The sequence below is a fragment of the Ranitomeya imitator genome, chromosome 1, assembly GCF_032444005.1.
Source record: "Ranitomeya imitator isolate aRanImi1 chromosome 1, aRanImi1.pri, whole genome shotgun sequence".
NCBI classification, from domain to species: Eukaryota; Metazoa; Chordata; class Amphibia; order Anura; family Dendrobatidae; genus Ranitomeya; species Ranitomeya imitator.
Window position 1 is genome coordinate 701,950,934 of NC_091282.1, and position 24,716 is coordinate 701,975,649.

General features: G+C 41.0%; 1 protein-coding gene across 3 annotated transcripts in view; it reads left to right on the plus strand.

Annotated features, from left to right (window-relative positions):
* SLC8A3 (solute carrier family 8 member A3) overlaps positions 1-24,716 on the plus strand; it is a 470,913-nt gene that overhangs the window by 443,260 nt on the left and 2,937 nt on the right. For all 3 annotated transcript variants that reach the window (XM_069731638.1, XM_069731629.1, XM_069731646.1), the window contains 3 exons: positions 8,048-8,178; positions 8,370-8,469; positions 22,694-22,969. In XM_069731638.1, the coding sequence (XP_069587739.1) occupies positions 8,048-8,178; positions 8,370-8,469; positions 22,694-22,969 (507 nt within the window). The remainder of the gene's footprint in view (positions 1-8,047; positions 8,179-8,369; positions 8,470-22,693; positions 22,970-24,716) is intronic.

The window sequence follows — 24,716 nt, forward strand, 5'->3', positions numbered from 1 at the left end:
GATAGAAAATAAAGCCTACCTTGCCTCAGAGAAATTCCCCAAAGGAAAAGGCAGCCCCCCACATATATTGACTGTGAGTAAAGATGAAAGTCACAAACACAGAAATGAAACAGGTTTCAGCAAAGGGAGGCCAGACTTACTAAACAGACTGAGGATAGGAAAGGTAACTTTGCGGTCAGCACAAAAAACTACAAAAAGACCACGCAGAGTGTGCAAAAAGACCTCCACACCGACTCACGGTGCGGAGGTGCCACTCTGCATCCCAGAGCTTCCAGCTAGCAAGGCAAAATCATGATGGCAAGCTGGACAAGAAAACAATGAACAAATAATTAACTAGCAGGGACTTCGCTTCTGCTGGAGTAGACAGGTCACCAGAAAGATCCAAGAGCGAACTGAACCAGTACAAGAACATTGACAGCTGGCATGGAGTAACGATCTGAGTGGAGTTAAATAGAGCAGCCAGCCAAAAAATAAACTAAGTCACCTGTGGAAGGAACCTCAGAAGCAGCAGCTCCACTCACAGCCACCAGAGGGAGTCCATGGACAGAACTCGCCGAAGTACCATTCATGACCACAGGAGGGAGTTCGATAACAGAATTCACAACAGTCCCAACCCCATTTATAAGGCAAGAAATCCCACTTATTAAACCTGACAGGGCACACCTGTGAAGTGAAAACCATTTCCGGTCATTACCTCTTGAAGCTCATTAAGAGAATGCCAAGAGTGTGCAAAGCAGTCATCAAAGCAAAAGGTGGCTACTTTGAAGAACCTAGAATATAAGACTTATTTTCAGTTGTTTCACACTTTTTTGTTAAGTATACAATTCCACATGTGTTAATTCATAGTTTTGATGCCTTCAGTGTGAATCGTTTTGCATTTTCTGTATAAAATGATCATGTCCTCAATCACCCACAAAACCCTCCGAAACCTTTTTAAGAATCCTGGCGTTCCTATGTCAGGCTTTCCCTGTCGGTCTTTTGTCAGGCTTTCCCTGTCGGTCTTACGGCGCTCACGAGGGGAGCACGGCCGATCGCGGCCGGGTGTCAGCTGCCTATCGCAGCTGACATCTGGCACTATGTGCCAGGAGTGGTCGCAAACCGCTCCCGGCACATTAACCCCCGGCACACCGCGATCAAACATGATCGCGGTGTGCCGGCGGTGCAGGGAAGCATCACGCAGAGAGGGGGCTCCCTGCGGGCTTCCCTGAGACCCCCGCAGCAATGCGATGTGATTGCTGCGAGGGTCTCCTACCTTCCTCCCTGCAGCAAGGCCCGGATCCAAAATGGCCGCGGCATCCGGGTCCTGCAAGGAGGGAGGTGGCTTACCAAGTGCCTGCTCTGAGCAGGCACTTGGTAAGCCTGCACTGCTGTAAGTCAGATCGCTGATCATTACAGAGTGCTGTGCAAACTGTCAGATCAGCGATCTGTGATGTCCCCCCCTGCGACAAAGTAAAAAAGTTAAAAAAAAAATTTCCTTGTGTAAAAAAAATAGAAAAAAAATAATTATTCCCATAAATACATTTCTTTATCTAAATAAAAAAAAAACAATAAAAGTACACATATTTAGTATCGCCGCGACCGTAACGACCCCACCTATAAAACTGTCCCACTAGTTAACCCCTTCAGTAAACACCGTAAGAAAAAAAAAAACGAGGCAAAAAACGCTTTATTATCATACTGCCGAACAAAAAGTGGAATAACACGCGATCAAAAAGACGGATATATAAATAACCATGGTACCGCTGAAAACATCATCTTGTCCCGCAAAAAACGAGCCAGCGTACAGCATCATCAGCAAAAAAATAAAAAAGTTACAGTCCTGAGAATAAAGCAATGCCAAAATAATTATTTTTTCTATAAAATAGTTTTTATCGTATAAAAGCGCCAAAACATAAAAAAATGGAATAAATGAGGTATCGCTGTAATCGTACTGACCCAAAGAATAAAACTGCTTTATCCATTTTACCAAATGCGGAATGGTATAAACTCCTCCCCCAAAAGAAATTCATGAATAGCTGGTTATTGGTCATTCTGCCTCACAAAAATCTGAATAAAAAGCGATCAAAAACTGTCACGTGTCAGAAAATGTTACCAATAAAAACGTCAACTCGTCCCACAAAAAACAAGACCTCACATGATTCTGTGGACCAAAATATGGAAAAATTATAGCTCTCAAAATGTGGAGACTCAAAAACTTTTTTGCTATAAAAAGTGTCTTTTAGTGTGTGACAGCTGCCAATCATAAAAATCCGCTATAAAAAAACACTATAAAAGTAAATCAAACCCCCCTTCATCACCCCCTTAGTTAGGGAAAAATAATAAAATTTAAAAAAAATGTATTTATTTCCATTTTCCCGTTAGGGCTAGGGTTAGTGCTTGGGTTATTGTTGGAGCTAAAGTCAGGGTTAGGGTTGGGGCTAAAGTTAGGGTTGGGGTCAAAGATAGGGTTAGGGTTGTGGCTAAAGTTAGGGTTAGGGTTGGGGCTAATGTTAGGGTTAGGGTTGGAGCTAAAGTTAGGGTTAGGGTTGGGGCTAAAGTTAGGGTTAGGGTTGGGACTAAAGTTAGGGTTTGGATTACATTTACGGTTGGGATTAGAGTTTGGATTAGAGTTAGGGGTGTGTTAAGGTTAGGGGTGTGGTTAGGGTTACTGTTGGGATTAGGGTTAGGGGTGTGTTTGGATTAGGGTTTCAGTTATAATTGGGGGGTTTCCACTGTTTAGGCACATCAGGGGCTCTCCAAACGCGACATGGCGTCCGATCTCAATTCCAGCCAATTCTGCGTTGAAAAAGTAAAACAGTGCTACTTTCCTTCTGAGCTCTCCCGTGCGCCCAAACAGGTGTTTACCCCAACATATGGGGTATCAACGTACTCTGGACAAATTGGACAACAACTTTTGCGGTCCAAGTTCTCTTGTTACCCTTGGGAAAATAAAAATTTGGGGGGCTAAAAATCATTTTTGTGGGAAAGAGATTTTTTATTTTCACGGCTCTGCGTTGTAAACTGTAGTGAAACACTTGGGGGTTCAAAGTTCTCACAACACATCTAGATAAGTTCCTTGGGAGGTCTAGTTTCCAATATGCGGTTACTTGTGGGGGGTTTCTACTGTTTGGGTACATCAGGGGTTCTGCAAATGCAACGTGACGCCTGCAGACCAATCCATCTAAGTCTGCATTCCAAATGGCGCTCCTTCCCTTCCGAGCTCTGCCATGCGCCCAACAGTGGTTCCCCCCCACATATGGGGCATCAGCGTACTCAGCACAAATTGGACAACAACTTTTGGGGTCCAATTTATTTTGTTACTCTTGTGAAAATACAAAACTGGGGGCTAAAAATCATTTTTGTGAAAGAAAAAAAGAATTTTTATTTTCACGGCTCTGCGTTATAAACTGTAGTGAAACATTTGGGGGTTCAAAGCTCTCAAAACACATCTAGATAAGTTCCTTATGGGGTCTACTTTCCAAAATGGTGTCACTTGTGGGGAGTTTCAATGTTTAGGCACATCAGGGGCTCTCCAAACGCGACTTGGAGTCCCATCTCAATTCCAGTCAATTTTGCATTGAAAAGTCAAATGGCGCTCCTTCCCTTCCAAGCTCTGCCGTGCGCCCGATCAGTGGTTTACCCCCACATATGGGGTATTAGTGTACTCAGGACAAATTGTTCAACAACATTTTCTCTTGTTACCCTTGGTAAAATAAAACAAATTGGAGCTGAAGTAAATTTTTTGTGAAAAAAAGTTAAATGTTCATTTTTATTTAAACATTCCAAAAATTCCTGTAAAACACCTGAAGGGTTAATAAACTTCTTGAATGTGGTTTTGAGCACCTTGAGGGGTGCAGTTTTTAGAATGGTGTCACACTTGGTTATTTTCTATCATATAGACCCCTCAAAATGACTTCAAATGTGATGTGGTCTCTAAAAAATATTGGTGTTGTAAAAATGAGAAATTGCTGGTCAACTTTTAACCCTTATAACTCCCTAACAAAAATTTTGCTTCCAAAATTGTGCTGATGTAAAGTAGACATGTGGGAAGTGTTACTTATTAATTATTTTGTGTGACATATCTCTGTGATTTAAGGGCATAAAAATTCAAAGTTGGAAAATTGCAAAATTTTCAAAATTTTCGCCAAATTTCCGTTTTTTCACAAATAAACACACGTTATATCGAATAAATTTTACCACTATCATGAAGTACAATATATCATGAGAAAACATTGTCAGAATCGCCAAGATCCGTTGAAGCGTTCCAGAGTTATAACCTCATAAAGGGACAGTGGTCAGAATTGTAAAAATTGGCCCGGTCATTAACGTGCAAACCACCCTCGGGGCTTAAGGGGTTAACACTTTTTTGTTAAGTATATAATTCCACATGTGTTAATTCATAGTTTTGATGCCTTCAGTGTGAATTTACAATTTTTATAGTCATGAAAATACAGAAAAATCTTTAAATGAGAAGGTGTGTCCAAACTTTTGGTCTGTACTGTATATAACTGTGGTATCGCTATAATTGTACTGTCCCAAAGAATAAAGCCGTCTTATCAATTTTACCGCACGAGGAATGGTATAAAAAGCAAAAAGCAATTCCTGAATTGCTGTTTTTTGCTCATTCTGTCAACCAAAAATCGCAATAGAAAGTGATCAAAAAATGTCGTGTGCCCGAAAATGGTACCAATAAAAATGTCAGCTCGTCTCGCAAAAAAACAAGCCATAACATGACTCTGTCGGCCAAAATATGAAGAAATTATGGCTCTCAAAATATGGTAATGCAAAAACTAGTTTTCCTAATAAAAAGCGTCTTTTAGTGTGTGACAGCAGCTAAACATAAAAATCAGACATAAATCTAGCATCGCTGTAATCGCACCGACCTGAAGAATAAAGTTGCCTAATCACTTATACCATATGAGGAACGGCGTAAAAAATAAATAAAACCAATTCTTCACATGCTGTTGATTTTTTTCTTTTGGCCTCCCAAAGATCGCAGTAAGGCTTGGCGCACATTTATCCTACACTATGCACTGAGTGCTTACACCGGGGTTTCTGTGTAAATCTCTGAAATATGTGATTTCAGACAGAACCCCTGACGGAAGATTCCCTATAATGAGGCAGATGGAGGCACTGTGGACACCATCTGACCTGTGATCCGGCAGTGTCCGTCTTTTTAAGATTGCATAAAAGTGTCGTCAACTACAGTTTTGTGCACTTCTGAAAAGGACACCGCTGAACAGAGGCCAGACAGAGTCCAGAGTAAATCTACTGCCTCATTATAGTGAATGGATCCCTCTGGGGTTTCATCTGTTACGTCAAACCCCAAAGTAAGTGGTCAGCGTAGAGCGCTGGATAAATGTGATCCCTAATGTTATGTAAAATGTTTCCAATAAAAGCTTCAACTAAATCCACAAAAAAAGCAAGTCCCCTATCAAGTCCATCATCTGTTAATGGAATTATAGGGGCTTCCACGTTACTGGTAGCACAAAGGCTTTGGAAAAGCTAAATGGCTTCACCCTCCCCAAAAGAAATTCAGAAAATCCAAATGCCCCCCTCCTTTCTGAGCCCCAGTGTGCCTAAACCACATTTAGTGCCCACATGTTTGGTATTTCTGTAGTGATGAGAGCCCACCTAATTTACAGGTGCGTTTTTCCAGAAGCATGAGCTGGGCATAATGTACTGGTCACTACAACGTACTGGTCACTGCAATGGCAGTTTGCAATTTTCACTCGGCAGCATCCACTGCTGCCTGTTTCTGGAAAACACCCATGGAGTCAGAATCGTCACTACATCAGTAGATAAATTCCCAAAGGGGTATAATTTCCAGAATCTGGACACATGAGGGGGGTTCCCACTGTTTAGGCACATCAGGGGCTCTCCAAAGACGACATGGCAACCACTAATTATTCCAGCAAATTTTACATTCAAAAAGTGAAATGGCGCTTCTTCCCTTCCGAGCCCTGCCGTGTGCCCAAACAGTGCTCAGGAAAAATTGCACAACAAATTGTATGATCCATTTTCTCCTGTTACCCTTGCAAAAGTAAAAAAAAAAATTAGGTCTAAAGTAAAAGGTTTGTGAAAGAAAAGTAAATGTCCACATGCCAAAAATACCTGTGAAGCACCTGAAGGGTTAATAAACTTCTTGAATGTGGTTTTTAGTACCTTGAGAAGTGCAGTTTTTAGAATGGTGTCATTTTTGGGTATTTTCTGTCATATATGCACTTCAAATGTGACGTGGTCCCAAAAAAAATGGTTTTGCAAATTTTGTTGGAAAAATGTGAAATCGCTGGTCAACTTTTAACCCCTATATGTTCCTAACAAAATAAAATTATGTTTCCAAAATTGTGCTGATGTAGAGTAGGCATATGGGAAACATTGTTTATTAACTATTTTGTGCTATATGACTCTCTGATTTAAGGGCACACAATTTAAAATTTGAAAATTGTGAAATGTTCAAAATTTTCACCAAATTTCCATTTTTTTTAAACAAATAAAAGAAATTTTACCACTATCATAAAGTACAGTATATCACGAGAAAACAATCTCAGAATCATAGGGATCTATTGAAGCGTTCCAGAGTTATTACCTCATAAAGTGACAGTGGTCAGAATTGTAAAAATTGGCTTGGTCAGGAAGGTGAAAACAGGCTTCGAGATATAGGGGTTAAAAACATGCATTGTGTCACTGCAGTCATGATAAAACATGCATGGTAATTGGCCACACAGCACAAAGATGGTGCCATTTGCTATGTGCGAGAAAACCCTAAAAAGACTCTACTTATCTGGGCAGTCTTCTCAGCTCAGCTAAAAAATATATTATTTAAACATTTCTCTAGAGGAACTTTGATCCAAGAAGTATTGTTTCTCCTTGCGGAGAGTGACATGTTAAGCATGTCAAGATGAGGAGACTTAAAGCCGCAATGGTCCTCTGGGAAATATGCAAATTGTCTCTTCAGAGAGGAAGAGGACTAGAACTCTAGTGCCACCAATTGGAAGTAGCAATCCTAACAGTCAATGTCGACCCTTTAACGAGCCTTGTCACATGACTTAGAATAAAAGCCAAACCAGAATCTCAATTTGCAGACACTGTGTTTCTGGGTACTGCCCCTCGTCAGTGCAAAGTGGAGATCTGGCTTGGCTGAGTGAGAGGCGTCTGACCAGGATCCAAGAAGTATCGTTTCTCCTTGCGGAGAGTGACATGTTAAGTATGGCGAGATGAGGAGACCTAAAGCTCCTAACATTCATATCAATTGGTTTATTCAGAAGGTTTGGGAATATAGAGGTTTACCTAAAATATAGCGTTCAGTAATAAATTAGGGTACCCATATGGCTGCTATATTCCAATTGTGACCGTGTGAGGATTGTACTTAGAATTATAATTAAGAAATATGCATAACAATCAGAACTATAAACCGAAACTAAGATTAGAAGAACTGAATTTTATGAAGCCTTATAACTCCCTGAATAAGGATAAAGGTTGGTGTACCAGCAGTCTTGGGGTAAATCCAACCAGAACCAAACTGCAGCATATTTTGCCAAGGGTGATTAAAGAGGAGGTCCACTACTTGGACAACCCCTTATCGATCACATCTTCCCTTTGTAAAATAAAAACAGTTGGCACCAACTGTCTTGGGGCTCACGTGAAATTGTTATGTCACGCGAGCCCTGGAGCCAATCAGCAGTCGCTTCACTTTCGCCCCCTTCAAACGTAATTGACATGTGGAGGAAGTCACTGAGTACAGTAGCCCCACAAACTGCCTCATATCTGCTAAAATCCACAGCACTAATTTTGATTAGTCACACATGCATCTTGCCACAATGATGACCTTGCACTTGTTCGCCTAATCAAAAGAGGGTTCTGGGATGCTGTGAGTTAAGAGGCGGTTCACAAGCAAGGCCCTGTGATTCAGCACCCACAGATTAGTGATGTGGCTGCTGGACGGGGTCCTGTGAATCAACTCGCACCATCTGTAGCCAAAGGCATCTCTCAAAAGTGAACTGTCCTTTAATATGTTGGGGCTAAATAATTAATTTCATGTCTAAGTGAGTTCAATTTTTTTTCCTAGCTGTTGAACTGGCAGAAAGAAAACTGTCAGTTGAGGAAGAAGAAGCCAAACGAATCGCCGAGATGGGAAAACCCATCTTAGGGGAGCACCCAAAACTTGAAGTCATCATTGAAGAGTCGTATGAGTTCAAAGTGAGTGGATTTTCACAATAAGCTGTAAAATGAGGATTAACTACACCACATGAAAATTTCAGGAAAATATAGTAAAATTCCCCAAACTCAGTGTAATACCATTCAGTACAGATAAGTGTGTCTTTTTATATAGGGTAAAATATTTGCCTGAATTTGCTAACCCATTGCTTTCTGTATTGCTTTGCTGGTAGAATACTGTGGACAAGCTTATTAAGAAGACAAACCTCGCCCTGGTGGTAGGAACGCATTCCTGGAGGGATCAGTTCATGGAAGCAATAACTGTTAGCGCAGGTAAGAGGCGTTACACCAACAGCAACCTCTTACCGTAGATATTTCATACCCGGTTTTCAATAAACACATGTCCGTATTAATTTGAATGTGTTTTCTTAAACCTCTGTAGATCTTTTACACCTACCTCATGTTTTGAAAATCTGTGCATTTTAAATGTTTCTATTCATCCAAAATGAAAAATGAAAGAACTTTGCATATGGTCTTTGTAATGAAAAATAATTGTATTGTTTTGTGTCTACAACTCCTATACAGAACTATATCTCCATGCATGAGCAGTCACAGACAGGAGAGGGTCCCTGTGCAGGAACAACACGTGGACCCTTTGCAGTTCAATAGCAAATCATAATGCACAATTCCACCTGTTGTTGAGGTAGAAGTGGCCCACTTACCTCATGGCTGTGCAGGCTGCAACAATGGAATGTCAATTCATATCTTAATAGTAACAAACCCTGTGTAGTCTAGTCCTATAGTGTTATTACCGTTAATCTTCATTTTATGTCTTGCTAACAGACTAAATGTTTATTCTGAAAAAGTAGGGCACAAATAATAGGGAGGAAAAACTCCCTTAAGGAAGCACGTCGCGAAACTTGCATTGGAGTGTGAATGTGGAGGAGCAGTGGGTTAATGGCATGATGTACTCTGGTCAGTGTGGTTATTTGATTGATGAAGAAAATAGGTAGCCTAGCTTCACAAAAAAAGCAAATCTTTTATTGGGTGTACATACAAACTGGTGACCGGTTAAAATGCGAACATCTATGCGTTTCCAATGCGAAGAGCACCATTAGTCATATTTTTAAATTTAAAATGGATTACAGCAATAAACATGGAGAGAATGTTGAAAAAGTTTAGGACCAGTGCAAGGTAATTAAAAAACAATTCTTAATTAATTGGCCCAGGGGTCCTTTTGGGCACTTGTCAGCTCACATTGAAACTTTGACAAATGGATATCATCAAGAAGAAGCGTACAGAGACAGAAGAGGGCCCTTGTGTAAGAACAGTATATGGGGCCTTTTGCAGTCCAATAACTCACCTTTTTTGGGTGTAGGAACGGCCCCTTTACCTCTTGGGCCCCTATGCAGTCGCACAAATTGTATGTCTGCCCCTGTCATGAAGCTTGTAGCTTTAGAGAATCTCAGGGTGTAATCACTCACATTAGTTCTTGGTTTTAGTTGAGATCACAATTTAATAGGTATGCGTACGTGGGTCCTATTAATTCTGCGCATTGTTGCTAAAGGCACATACTGTATATATTTCTTTTTTCATGCCAATATTGCTCTACCAGATTTACACCCAGGGTCTCAGTGGCACAGTGTTACCAACTCTGATACTGTGCCATGCATACGTGATATATAAAGGTGTACTCATCTGAGTTCCTTAATTGGGTTTACAATCTATATGTAACATATCATCCAGGGGCAAGTGTGGGAGTCTACATGAACATGAGGAAAATTGCCAAAGTCAGATCAGACCTCAAAAGGTTTACATACAAGGTGTTGCCATGATGATAGAGCCAGTAGAAACATAATCCTTACAGGCCCACAATTCTCCTTTGAAGTACCATATTCTCCCCTTGGAGGAATTTTATCATGCCACTTGTTAGCCATCGAGCCACCATTTTAATTTATATGATATGTAGTTATTTAACGTTGAAGACCCCATTTGAAGTTATATTGTCAGTCACAGATATCCTCATTTGAACCTGTAGGGATCAATTTCCGATGTTTCAAAGTAAAAAATAAACACTTTAAAGCAGTAATTTCCATGAAATACAAAAGATAAGTCCCTTCATAAGGTGTAATTGTACATTTCAGTACTGAATGTGTGAATACCCAAGAGCTACAAAGTCTATTAGCGCCCAACTTCTTCTGAGTGACCACACCGAGCACCACACACGCTTAATTGTCGGATTGCTAAAATAATCTACAAGTCAAGGGCAGCCGCATGACTATCTCATTCCACTTACAACAAGTAGAGGAAGACAATATTTTAATTAGCAGATTTACTTAGCAATCAGAACTGTAAAATTAGGATTACCTGGCCTTGATTCTTCATGGCTATGTGCAAAACTATTGAAAGTATAAAGGTACCGTAAATGAAATTCAAGGCAGAACATGCAATTTTAACTAATCTGCTTTTTTAATGTATTTGAACTTTAAAAAATTCTGCCTTCTTTGCTTTTCATGAAAACCTTTTATCCTCATTTGTTTGAAGTGATCTTTTTAATAAAAGAAAAGAAAGTAAAGAGCAGATTCTGCATATGGACAAGATCTGTCCATGTTATACAACCTGTATATGTAGATGTGACAGATCAAAGCTTCTGCATGATAAAATGTGTACAAGGTGGTACATAGGAAGAGCTTCTTAAGAATATGTCCCAAAGTTTTACTGTGCCTGGGTTCTGTAAGGCAAGCTGCGACCATCCAATCCTTTTCCCGGCAGAAGAACAGTGGGTACGGAAGGTATTCAGACGCCTTTAAATTTTTCACTCTTTGTTTCATTGCAGCCATTTGGTAAATTCAAAAAAGTTCATTTTTTTCTCATTAATGTACACTCTGCACCCCATATTGACTGGAAAAAACAGAAATGTATATACCAAAAACAAAAACAAGGATCCCTAAAAAATAACTTTTATTAATACATCTAAAAAGACCATATTTATCAAAGATTCAAATAAAATAGTATTAAATGTACCTATGAGACCCTACGTTGAACTACAATGAGTCCTGCTTGGCAGTGGAGGTTGGCACCCTACTTTACTGCGGTAGGCGCCCCCACTCCTCGACGGCTCACCCTGACACACCCTAGAAGGTACCTACAATCAGAAAAGAGGCTGGTGAGCCCTACTGTACTTCCCTATAATGCCAACTGCCTGACAGTGGAGGCAGACACCCTAATTTACTGCGGTAGGCGCCCCCACTCAACGACGGCTGACCCTAGGGTCCCTCACAATCCCTAAAATGAGGGATAGACAAAAGATATTGTCGCACATACACCTCCGATACCCGTGAGAGAAAAAACAAAACAAAATGCAAAAAATAACCCAAAAAAATAATATACATAAAAAAAAAAAAAAATAATGTATTATCAATAATGTCATTAGTCAGTATACCGGAGGGGACAGTACAAAGTGCAATGTATACAAGATAATGCCCCCCTAAAGGTAGAGTACAATCAGATAAGGGTGAGCCGTCGAGGAGTGGGGGCGCCTAGTAAAGTAGGGTGCCAACCTCCACTGCCAGGCAGGACTCATTGTAGTTCGACGTAGGGTCTCATAGGTACATTTAATACTATTTTATTTGAATCTTTGATAAATATGGTCTTTTTAGATGTATTAATAAAAGTTATTTTTTAGGTATCCTTGTTTTTGTTTTTGGTTTATACTCTTTTCTGGGATTCCGAGATATCGTAGTTAGGTTTTTAAAAAAAAACAGAAATGTAGTAATTTTTGCAAATTTAATAAAAAAGAAAAACTGAAATATCAGTCATAAGTATATCAATGGTCATAAGTATTCAGACCCTTTGCTCAGTATGGAGTAGAAGTACCTTTTGAGCTAGCACAGCCATGAGTCTTCTTGGGAATGATGCTACAAGTTTTTCACACCTGGATTTGGGGATCTTATAAAAAATGCCATCACGTTGTATATATTATATAAATTTATTTACATTTTGCAGTGAGAAATAAGTATTTGATCCCTCTGGCAAACAAGACTTAACACTTGGTGGCAAAACCCTTGTTGGCAAGCACAGCAGTCAGACATTTTTGTAGTTGATGATGAGGTTTGTGCACATGTCAGGAGGAATTTTGGTTCACTCCTCTTCGCAGATCATCTCTAAACCATTAAGATTTTGAGGCTATCGCTTATAGTTATTAAGGTTGAAGGAAGACTTTAAGTCCATCTAGTTCAACCCATAGCCTAACCTAACATGCCCTAACATGTTGATCCAGAGAAAGGCAAAAAAAAAACATGTGGCAAAGAGTAAGCTCAAGACTGGGGGAAAAAACTTCCTTCCCGACTCCACATACGGCAATCAGACTAGTTCCCTGGATCAACACTCTATCAAGGAATCTAGTATATACAACCTGTAACATTATACTTTTCAAGAAAGGCATCCAGTCCCCTCTTAAATTTAAGTAACGAATCATTCATTACAACATCATACGGCAGAGAGTTCCATAGTCTCACTGCTCTTACAGTAAAGAACCCGCGTCTGTGATTATGCTTAAACCTTCTTTCCTCCAGACGGAGAGGATGCCCCCTTGCCCCTGTCTCAGGTCTATGATTAAAAAGATCATCAGAAAGGTCTTTGTACTGTCCCCTCATATATTTATACATTAAGATAAGATCACCCCTTAGCCTTCGTCTTTCCAAACTAAATAGCCCCAAGTGTAATAACCTATCTTGGTATTGCAGACCCCCTAGTCCTCTAATAACCTTGGTCGCTCTTCTCTGCACCCGCTCTAGTTCAGCTATGTCTTTCCTATACACCGGAGATCAGAACTGTGCACAGTATTCTAAGTGTGGTCGAACTAGTGACTTGTATAGAGGTAAAATTATGTTCTCCTCATGAGCATCAATGCCTCTTTTAATGCATCCCATTATTTTATTTGCTTTTATAGCAGCTGCCTGACACTGGCCTCTAAATGTGAGTTTGTCATCCCCCCCATACTCCCAGGTCTTTTTCATTGACAGTTCTGCCCAGAGTTTTAGAATTAAGCACATAGTTATGCATCTTATTACTTCTACCCAAGTGCATGACCTTACATTTATCCCCATTAAAGCTCATTTGCCATTTATCAGGCCAAGCTTCTAGTTTACATAAATCATCCTGTAATATAAAATTGTCCTCCTCTGTATTGATTACCCTGCAGAGTTTAATGTCATCTGCAAATATTGAAATTCTGCTCTGTATGCCCCCTACAAGATCATTAATAAGTATGTTAAAAAGAAGAGGGCCCAATACTGACCCCTGTGGTACCCCACTGCTAACTGCGACCCAGTCCGACTGTGCTCCATTAATAACCACCCTTTGTTTCCTATCCCTGAGCCAGCTTTTAACCCACTTACACATATTTTCCCCTATCCCCATTATTCTCATTTTATGTATCAACCTTTTGTGTGGCACCGTATCAAAAGCTTTTGAAAAGTCCATATACACTACATCCACTGGGTTCCCTTGGTCCAGTCCGGAACTTACCTCTTCATAGAAGCTGATTAAATTAGTCTGACAGGAACGGTTCCTAGTAAACCCGTGCTGATACTGGGTCATGAGGTTATTCCTCTTCAGATACTCCGGTATAGCATCCCTTAGAATGCCCTCCAGGACTTTACCCACAGTAGAGGTTAAGCTTACTGGCCTATAATTACCGAGTTCAGTTTTTGTCCCCTTTTTGAATATTGGCACCACATTTGCTATACGCCAGTCCTGTGGTACAGACCCTGTTATTATGGACTTTTTAAAGATTAAAAATAATGGTCTATCAATGACTGTACTTAATTCCTGCAGTAGTCGGGGGTGGATCCCATCCGGGCCCGGAGATTTGTCAATTTTAGTGATTTTTAGATGCCGACGTACTTCCTGCTGGGTTAAGCATGTGAAATTTAATGGGGAATTGTTGTTATCACTGATTATATTGTCCGCCATGGGATTTTCTTGTGTAAATACTGATGAAAAAAAGTCATTTAGCATATTGGCTTTTTCTGCATCATCATCCACCATTTCACCCAGACTATTTTTAAGGGGGCCAACCACATCATTTTTTAGTTTCAATTCTTACTATTTACGTAGTTAAAGAATATTTTGGGATTATTTTTACTCTCTCTGGCAATGAGTCTCTCTGACTCGATCTTTGCTGCCTTGATTTGCTTTTTACAGAATTTATTTAATTTTCTGTATTTATTTAATGCCTCCTCACTACCTACTTCCTTTAATTCTCTAAATGCTTTCTTTTTGTCACTTATTGCGACCCTTACAGCTCTATTTAGCCATATTTGGTTTCCTTCTATTTCTAGTATGTTTATTCCCATACGGTATATACTGTGCACAGGTCCTATCCAGGATGCTAATAAACGTCTCCCATTTTCTTTGTGTATTTTTATGTCTCAGGATATCATCCCAGTTAATTGCACCAAGATCATCTCTCATCCATTGGAAATTTGCCCACTTGAAGTTTTGTGTCCGTGTAACCCCTCTAATAAACATCTTATTAAAGGATACATGAAAACTTATTATTTTGTGATCACTATTCCCCAAGTGACCCCCAACCCTTATATTTGATATGCGGTCTGGCCTGTTGGTTAATATTAGGTCTAGCAGTGCCCCCCTTCTTGTTGGTTCCTGAACCAGTTGTGAAAGGTAATTGTCTTTCATAGTTGTCAAAAACCGATTACCTTTGCTGGAACTGCAGGTTTCTGTTCCCCAATCTATTTCAGGGTAGTTGATGTCCCCCGTAATAATCACTTCTCCTTGAGTCGCAGCTTCATCTATTTGCTTTATGAGGATTTTCTCCGTTGCTTCCATTATCTTTGGTGACTTATAACAAACCCCTATCAGTAATTTATTATTTTTCCCCCTCCCCTTATCTCCACCCACAGGGACTCTACATTTTCATTAGATTCACCTATATTATCACGCAGGATGGGTTTTAAGGAGGATTTTACATATAGACACACCCCTCCCCCTCGCTTATCCGTTCGGTCATATATGAACAGACTATAGCCCTGCAAGTTAACAGCCCAGTCATGGCTCTCATCCAGCCATGTCTCAGATATCCCCACCATGTCATAATTATGCTCCAACAACATTAATTCTAATTCATCCATTTTGTTGGCGAGGCTTCTGGCATTAGTATACTTGCACTTTATGTATCTCTCTGTACCTCTATTCTTTCTTCCCCTCATATAAAATGAATACCCTCCCCCCCATTTCCTAGTTTAAAGACTCCTCCAACCTTCCAGCCATTTTCTCTCCCAGCACAGCTGCACCTTCCCCATTGAGGTGCAGCCCGACCCTAGCATAGAACCTGTAGCCAACTGAGAAGTTGGCCCTCTTTTGCAGGAACCCAAACCCCTCCTTCCTACACCAATTCTTGAGCCACTTATTAACCTCCCTAATCTCCTGTTGCCTCTCTGGCGTGGCACGTGGTACATGCAGTATTTTGGAAAATACCACGTTGGAGGTCCTTGCTTTCAGCTTGCAGCTTAATTCCCTGAAATCCTGAAATCGTTTTTAAGGACCTTCCACCTACCTCTAACTTTTGTCATTTGTGCCAATGTGCACCATGACCGCTGGGTCCTCACCAGCCCCTCCCAATAATCTGTCCACCCGATCAGCGATGTGTCGGACTCGAGCGCCAGATAGGCAGCACACCGTTCGACGATCCCTGTCCTTCTGACAGATTGCCATATCTGTTCCCCTAATAATTGAATCCCCCACTACCAGCACCTGTCTGGCCTGCCCTGCACTCCTACTTCCCTCATTACTGTAGCAGTCACTCCTCCGGCTTTCAGAGGACATGCCTGGCTGCAGCAGTGCTACCCCTGTACTGGCACCCCCCTCATCTGTCAACTTAGCAAACTTATTGGGGTGTGCCAGATCAGGACTAGCCTCCCTGGCACTCTTCCCTCTACCCGGCCTTCTAACTGTCACCCAGCTTGCTACTTCATCGTCCTGCAGCTCCATCCTACTATTCCCCCCTCATCTATCCCATTGAGCATCTGCTCAGTGAGCAGAAGACTCCTCTCCATATTGTCTATGGATCTCAGTGTTGCCAGCTGCACATTTAGATTCAGAATCTGGGTTTCCAAATGCACAATGTGCTCACATCTCGCACAGCAGTATGCACCCTCGACCGGCTGCTCAAGGATTGCATACATGTGGCAAGATGTGCACTGGATGGTATTAACAATAGTGGAGCACATTTCCTAATGGGGATTGCACCAGACAGAAAAGTTATATAAAAAATAAATGCAAAGTATTAATAAAATACAGACAGCAATTCAGTAATTCCTCCCTTGGAAATTCCCTGAATCCAAAGTCACTGAATCACAAGTCACACTTACCGTTCACACTTACGTTCAGGTCACACTCAGCTCGTTCACACTCACTAAGCTGAAGATTTAAAGAGATTTTTTTTCTCTTTCCCCTCAGCAGCAATCCACTTTGCTGTTCAATGCACTTCCAAAAAAGCTTGGCAACTCGGAACATTTGATTAGGGTCATTTGGATGTTTTTCCATTTGTCATTATGATTTAAAAAGAGAAAACACAATGGCTTCACCCAACCACTAACCATGACTGGAGAAAAAGTTTTGGTGTTATCAATCACATTCTCTGAAAAAAGCCAAGAAAGCAAAAATTCTTCCGGGGTATGTAAACTTTTGAGCACAACTATACCTCACCGGGTGAGCCCTAACATTGTCAATCGCTTCAAAAACCATAACAATGTCATCTACAAATTCCATTCCAAATTTTTCCATTACTCCTACGAGTTCCTATTTTATTTTTAAAAGGGTATGGCAGATCCAATTGCAAGACATGGACAAACGGACATATCAGAACCTGTTAAAAGTGAAATAATGGATAATATGCAGGTTTTTAATCTGTCATCATTTAACCTTAACAGAGAGATAAGAATGAAATGCCTATATTTCATACCAACTGCTGGAATTTATTTAAGTGGGTCAAAGATGTGAACTTCTCTGCGAGGAAAGATGCGTTACATAAATTTCATTACATAAATTTCAGAAATACCATGAAAATGACTTGACTTGTATACTACAAAAAGAACAGGATGCTATCTCTACTCTTAACGAGTGACCTGTAGAAAATGAGGTTGGCAGTTTAACACTAGGACTACTGGACTCGTGACCCCGCCTAGAACTACTGAAAGGAGTCATTTTGACTCCTTGCTTGTTTTCGTTTATTTTTAGAGTTTCATTTGTGGTTATTTATCAATAATTATATTTTTTGTAATGTATTATTATTGTGAGATCCAACAGTAATGCTTTTGATTGTTTTTTTTCTGCTTTTCTTATTTTTCTACAGAAAATAACAATAATTATAATAGATGTTTTTCAAACATTTTTTTTTATTCAAGTGCACACATATAAACAACAACTGAAGAAAAAAACGCAGAGAAAATGTAGGTGGAGGAGCATAAAAATGAAAATATGGCGCAGAATTCACCTTCTAAACATTTGGTGTTTCGCATTTTAGGCATTGCCTTTGATTTATGGCAGTACATTGCCCACACAAAGACTTACCACAAGTCTTACAATTGCCGACAGATCTATTTTTCTTGCACTTTTCTTTGATCTGGCAAAATTTTGTTTGAACCATCACTTCTGAACATGTAGAAACTTGGGACGTGGAACCCTTTTCCCTATCTGTGACATAAGGACCACTCAACTCTCTCACAAGCGTTTGCAAAAATGCCTTGCGTGACATTTTTTGGTGGGTAATCTCCTTGAATATTATACATGCATTTATACCCGCAAAGTCAAAGGCATTTTCAAATGCATGAACAGGCCATCTCCTTGTGGATGTTCGTGTGGTATATTTTCGTGCCATCTGATCCACTACATCTACTCCATATTTTGTTTCATTGTAAAACTTTACCGTTTCTGGAGTTTTTTTAGCGGAATCAGACGCAACAACAACATCTGGATGGACGGAACTCAAAATGACAACATTTTTGTTGGGCTTTCCTTGATATACTGTAAGTGTAAAATTGTCTTCATTTCTAAACACTTTAGTGTTGTACAATTCCTCTTTCATGGATTTTATTTCTTTAGGCACTTCTCGCCTTATCTTATTCAGTGTTCCCACGATGGTTGTTCCTTTGCTTTTTAGCTGTTTAGCTAATTTTAATGGAGTAAAATAATTATCGGTTGTAACATTGCGACCTTTTTTCAAAAACGGGTCCAATAACTTCATTACCACATGGTCAGTTAAACGGTCCTCAGCACGGCGTGTGTCATCTTTGCCTAGATAAGGGAAGCCATTTGCCAGATATTTGCTCTCCTTATCAACAGCTAGCCAATATTTGTGGCCATATTTATCTGGTTTGGAAGGCATGTAATGCGTGAATGGACACCTAGTTTTGCTTGGGAAAAGTTGCTCATCCACTGTTATGTATGGGCCAGGTTTGTAACACGCAATACAATTTTCAATAAACCTGTCCCACACAGTAGAAAATAGAGCAAACTTGTCCGTTTGCAGTCTCTCCGATCGAGTAGATTTCTCATCAAATCTGAGAAACCTCATAATTTCAACAAAGCGGTCCCTAGACATTGTCGCTTTGCAAAACGGTATTCCCCAGTCATTACACCAAATACTGCTAATCGAGTGACGGTTCGTGCCAGATATTCCACGAGCATAGAATATCGCAATGAATGCATCTAGCTCCTCATCAGATAGAGTAAACTGTAAATTATTGTTCCTGCATGCTTCTGCAAGCGTACAGTTCTTTATATGTGTCAATATATATGAATCAAAAAATAAACGCCATGCGCTCAAAGGACTATCGATAATGATATTTCTTCTGGCGTATCCTGTAGGGCCAGGTGCTTCTCGAAGAATATTTTGGCTGTCACGCCTACCAGGCAAGTGTTGTCCAATTTCAACAGGTTTCCATTGAATACCATCCGCTGAAACTAGTATTCCTTCAGATTCGCCTTCTCTGGTGTTTGTTGTTGCATTACCTTCGCCGCCATCGTTATCTGTTGTTCTTTCATTTCTGGGACGTTTTGCTGATTTTTTCTGTCCACGACCAGGAGGATGGTCACGAGGCAACATAACTGCATGAGCCCGATCCCCAGTTGATGTGCTTGGAATATCTGGAAAAAAGTTGATGAATATTTAGAATTTTTGTTTTGTAAGGGTCCGTGCACACTGGCTGGATTAGCGGCGGAATATCCGACCGGATATTCTCACCACAATCCGGCCCGTACCTGCCCGATCAGGTACAGAGCGGAGTTTCATACCTGAAGCTCCGCTCCGAACCCCGGGCTGGAGCCGCTGTCTGGGACGGAGCCGTGCTCGCGCGTAAGCAAGCGCTGCTCTGTCCCTGACAGCGGCTCCAGCCCGGGGTTCGGAGCGGAGCTTCAGGCATGAGCGGGCAGGTACGGCCTGTATTGCGGCAAGAATATCCAGATGGCTATTCAGCCAGAATTCTGCTAGTGTGCACAGGCCCTAACTCAGTGTGTGGAAGAACAAATAAATACACATAACTACTTACCTTCTGGATTTGTTCCTTCTGAGTCTTCAGATTCACTTGATATGTTCTGAGGAATGAAATCTTCATCACTGTCAGAATCAAATACATGTTCCTGCAATTCGGATTCCGATTCATCCTCCGGTATGGATTGCAAAGTAGCCAGAATATCCTGAGGCTTTATCAAACGTCTTCTCTCCATATTCCTCACAAATTCCATAATTCTATATAGTTCCCTGCTGAAAAATAGAAATGAAATGGAAACTAAAAGAAATAATAACTGTTCTGCCACCTTCAAAATTAGGTGGGCTGAATCAGTTGACAGACAGCTAAACTATTTCATAACAATTCATACCTGTATGAGTCTTCAGAGCTCGTATGTCTGCATCTGTTCTCTTTGTCTCTTCAGCTGAACTGAAAGTAAAGTTACTATCCAGAATACTGTCTCCTGCTAGGACCTTAGAAAAACACCACCCTTCATTAGCATAAGATAAGAGCCTAGAGTAAACAAGCTATTTTGTTCAGCATTACACAGTAATACAAGCAGGTAAAACACAAGGAAAATGTGAAAAGTTGACATGTAAATTGAACTACATCTATATGAACATCAGGGTAAATAAGACAGAGTGAAAAAATTATGCACAAAACTTTATAGCAACATTTAGTGACAAAAGGACCTCAAAATATAGTAGGGAGTCAAAATGACTCCCTTCAGTAGTTCTTGGTAAATTTTGAAAAAAACGCGCAAATTTTTTACCAAAATTATTTATTCTCATAAAATCTTTTTTCACATCATATTTGAGGAAAAGTCACCGAGTTTCAAGCCGGAATTCTGAAAAATGTAGTCACAGAAGAGAAATAAAAAACGAAAGGAGTCAAAATGACTCCATCAGTAGTTCTAGTGTTAATGTGTACGGTTCCATTTAATAAAGCCTAAACTCCAGTCGATCCATGTTTCATGATGATGTTGTTCGTCCTTCGCTTTCGAAGATGACCATGACTTTAGGGGTAGAAGAGAATTAGTAGTTATGGGTCCGGAGGTGGCTGATGAGTCCAATCCGGGCCCTGAAGGTTCGCCCACATACTTGACATAAGGAAGCAGATGTGGTCAGTACACCAGATTCTACTTGTGCCTTTCGTACAGCGCGCTTTCTTTTTGCGTCAAAGATTTTCCTATCTTCAGCTGCACAAGCTCCTGAGGTGATCCTGCCCCGCTAACCTGGACGATCCAGGGCAAGCTCTTCCCATTCATTGGTGTTGACTTCCAGGTTTTTGAGACACCTTAAGGCAGTCTTTATAGCGCTTCTTCTGCCCCCCAACTGCTCGCTTTCCTTGGCACAGTTCTCCGTACAGCAGTTGTTTCGGTAGTCGGCTGTCAGGCATTCTGACCACATGTCCAGCCCACCTGGCTTGGACTTTCAGCAAGAGAGTGTAAACGCTGCAGAGCCCAGTTTGTTCCAGAATTGCCGTGTCCGGGACATTGTCTTGCCACCTGATGTGAGGAGTCTGCAGAGGAAACTCATGTGGAAATGATTAAGCTCTTTAGCATGCCGGCTGTACACTGTCCAGGTCTTGCTAGCATAGAGTGTCCCAAGTATCCCAAGCCAGCAGCCTCGAATCTTGTTGGGCGGTGTGCACGGAATCCCCCTGGATCCTATATGACTGCCTTTTCAGCGAATGTGTGCAGATGTGGCACATAGAGATACCACAGCCTCCGATTAACTAGCTGAGTCCTTAGTTTCTCCGCTAGAATGGGGCCGGTCCCCTTGCCTGCGACCTGGTCCCTCTACTTATTGATTCGAGCCCCACAGGTGGACTTCTCACTACCCGTGCCTCTAAGACCCCTTCTGTCATTTCACTTCCTTTAGTTCCCTCTCTCTGGGAACTCCTTTCTGTCTGTTTCAGTCTTTCTGTCTGACAGGAGCTGCAGACCCTCATGTCTGCTCAGCTCCACTCCTCTCACCAACTGACTAACTTTCTAAATGTTTCCTGAGGCTTGCTTACTAAGCTCCTCCTTTAATCTACCTACCCCACCCTCTCCTCCAACACCCTTTCCTATCCAGTGTGGGATGAGGCCATCCTCCCTTAGGGTACGCCCAGGTGCCCTGACTGAATTGTCTAGTGTTGGATGCTGATGTGTAGGGTTCTGTGCAGTGCCCCTCCTTGCCTGAGAGCTGAATATCACAAGTCTGGGTGAGGTGCAATACTCTGTGGCGACTGGACCCTCAGGGGTGCCACACATACACATGTTCTTTTTTTTCTCCTAGGACCAAGTCTGTCCTAGGAAAAAAAAATTGCAGCATGCATGATTTGTACCCATAAATCACACTCAGCCTTGTAAATCCATGGGTTTGTGAAAAAAAAAAAATGGGACTGCACTCGGATTACATCCAGGTGTGGTCCGATTTTCATAGACTGACAGAATGGAGACTATGGAAATAATTTTTTTCCATCTTCTCCACATCCAAGAAAATCGGATCACACTATCAACAAACTCTGATCAGTGTGATTAGGATGAGATGAGAGAAATACGGTTGTGTGACCCTAGCCGAATAGGTGCCGTGTCAGTGTTATGGGCACGGTTGTGAAATATATTGCACTCACTCATCTGTAGGGAGCACTGATGTCATCCGTGACCGTGGTGGTGTGGGATCCATGTGAACACCCATGTTACTGCGCGATTTGTGTGAGCACGAGGCCATTGCCACAGTTGTGTCAACCAAAATTAGGACACCCTTGCATAATACCAGTTATACACCGCTGCTTGAGTGTAAAGAAGATAGCACCTTCAAGAATGGTGCCATTTTTCGCAGAAATCCAGGAGAAACCCCAGTTTTCCTTAAGTTTGTATTCTTAGCATGACATGGAAATGCAGTGCATGCTACATTCCTCCATTAGAGATTCTTTGTAACATTGTTAATTTTCCTGAATGTGACCCAGCTCAACCATGTGGGAGATTTGCTCTTGCCCTGTATACAATTGATAAGCTTGTTTTCTTGTTATTATTGTAGCTGGAGATGAAGATGAGGACGAGTCCGGAGAGGAGAGATTACCATCGTGTTTTGACTACGTTATGCACTTTCTAACAGTGTTCTGGAAAGTACTTTTTGCTTGCGTCCCCCCTACGGAATATTTAAATGGATGGGCGTGCTTTGTTGTATCAATAGCCATTATTGGCATCCTCACCGCCATCATCGGGGACCTTGCTTCTCATTTTGGCTGCACCATTGGCTTGAAAGATTCAGTAACTGCTGTGGTATTTGTGGCCTTTGGCACATCGGTGCCTGGTAAGTGAATTCATGTTAGGATGAAATTTCCAATTCATTTTATAAAAAGGTCACAATTTAGGAGAGAAAAACCTTTTATCCCTCCCAGGTTTAATAAAGTCTTAAATGGTTACTCCTAAAATATGTAGCCACAGTTTTCTGTACATAAGTTAACCAAATGTAAATCTACTTTAAAATCTGAACTCATTTTCAGCTATAACCCCCCTACTGATGACCCTCCAGAACGCTCTTTAATTTTCGTTGTCACTGGATCCGTTCTCCAATTTCATGCTCAGATGCACCTAATGATCCTGTATAATAAATCTTAGCACAGATTTTGGTGGAGCATGCTCAGATGCACCTAATGATCCTGTATAATAAATCTTAGCACAGATGTCGGTGGAGCATGCTCAGATACATCTAATGATCCTGTATAATAAATCTTAGCAGAGATGTCTGTGGAGCATGGTCAGATGCACCTAATGACCCTGTATAATACATCTTAGCACAGATGTTGGAGGAGCATGCTCAGATACACTTAATGGCCCTGTATAATACATCTTAGTACAGATGTCGGTGGAGCATGCTCAGATGAACCTAATGATCCTGTATAATAAATCTTAGCACAGATGTTGGAGGAGCATGCTCAGATACACCTAATGGCCCTGTATAATGCATCTAAGCACAGATGTCGGTGGAGCATGCTCAGATGAACCTATTGACCCAGTATAATAATTCATAGCTCAGATGTTGGTAGAGCATGCTCAGATGCATCTAATGGCCCTGTATAATAAATTTTAGCACAGATGTCAATGGAACATGCTCAGATACATCTAATCTTAGACCCTGTATAATTCATCTTAGCACAGATGTTGGTGGAGCATGCTCAGATACATTTAACGACCCTGTATAATACATATCAGCACAGATGTCGGTGGAGAATGCTCAGATGAACCTAATGATCCTGTATAATAAATCATAGCATAGATCTCAGTAGAGCATGCTCAGATGCACCTAATGGCCCTGTATGATAAATCTTAGCACTGATGTCGGTGGAGCATGCTCAGATGCACCTAGTGGCCCTGTATAATACATCTTAGCACAGATGTCGGTGGAGCATGCTCAGATACATCTAATGACCCTGTATTATTCATCTTAGCACAGATGTCGGAGGAGCATGCTCAGATACACCTAATGGCCCTGTATAATAAATCATAGCACAGGTGTCAGTGGAGCATGCTCAGATGCACCCGATGGCCCTGTATGATAAATCGTAGCACAAATGTCGGTGGAGCTGCTCAGATGCACCTAATGACTCTGTATAATTCATCTTAACACAAATGTTGGTGGAGCATGCTCAGATACACCTAATAACCCTGTATAATAAATATTAGCACAGATGTCGATAGTTCATGCTCCGATGCACCTAATGGCCCTGTATAATAAGCTATAGCACAGATCAGCCCTGCCATGTGGAATATCCGATTTGTACCAGCTGCACTGGAGGCAAAGGAGTGCACATCAAAATCATGTTTTTTAGCAAAAAAAAAAAAAAAAAATCAGAAACATTGCTCAAACATGGCTTGAATCCAACCCATATTTGGAGGTAATGAAGAAACCACTTTAAAAAGGATTTTCAGATCTTTTTAAAAATGTCATCAACTAACAGATGACCAACTACCTGTTATTTCCACCTCCGCTCTAGTGGTCTCTCTGGTCTTTATGGACTTGGCCTCCAGTGATGATGTGCTGTACATGTGACCACTGC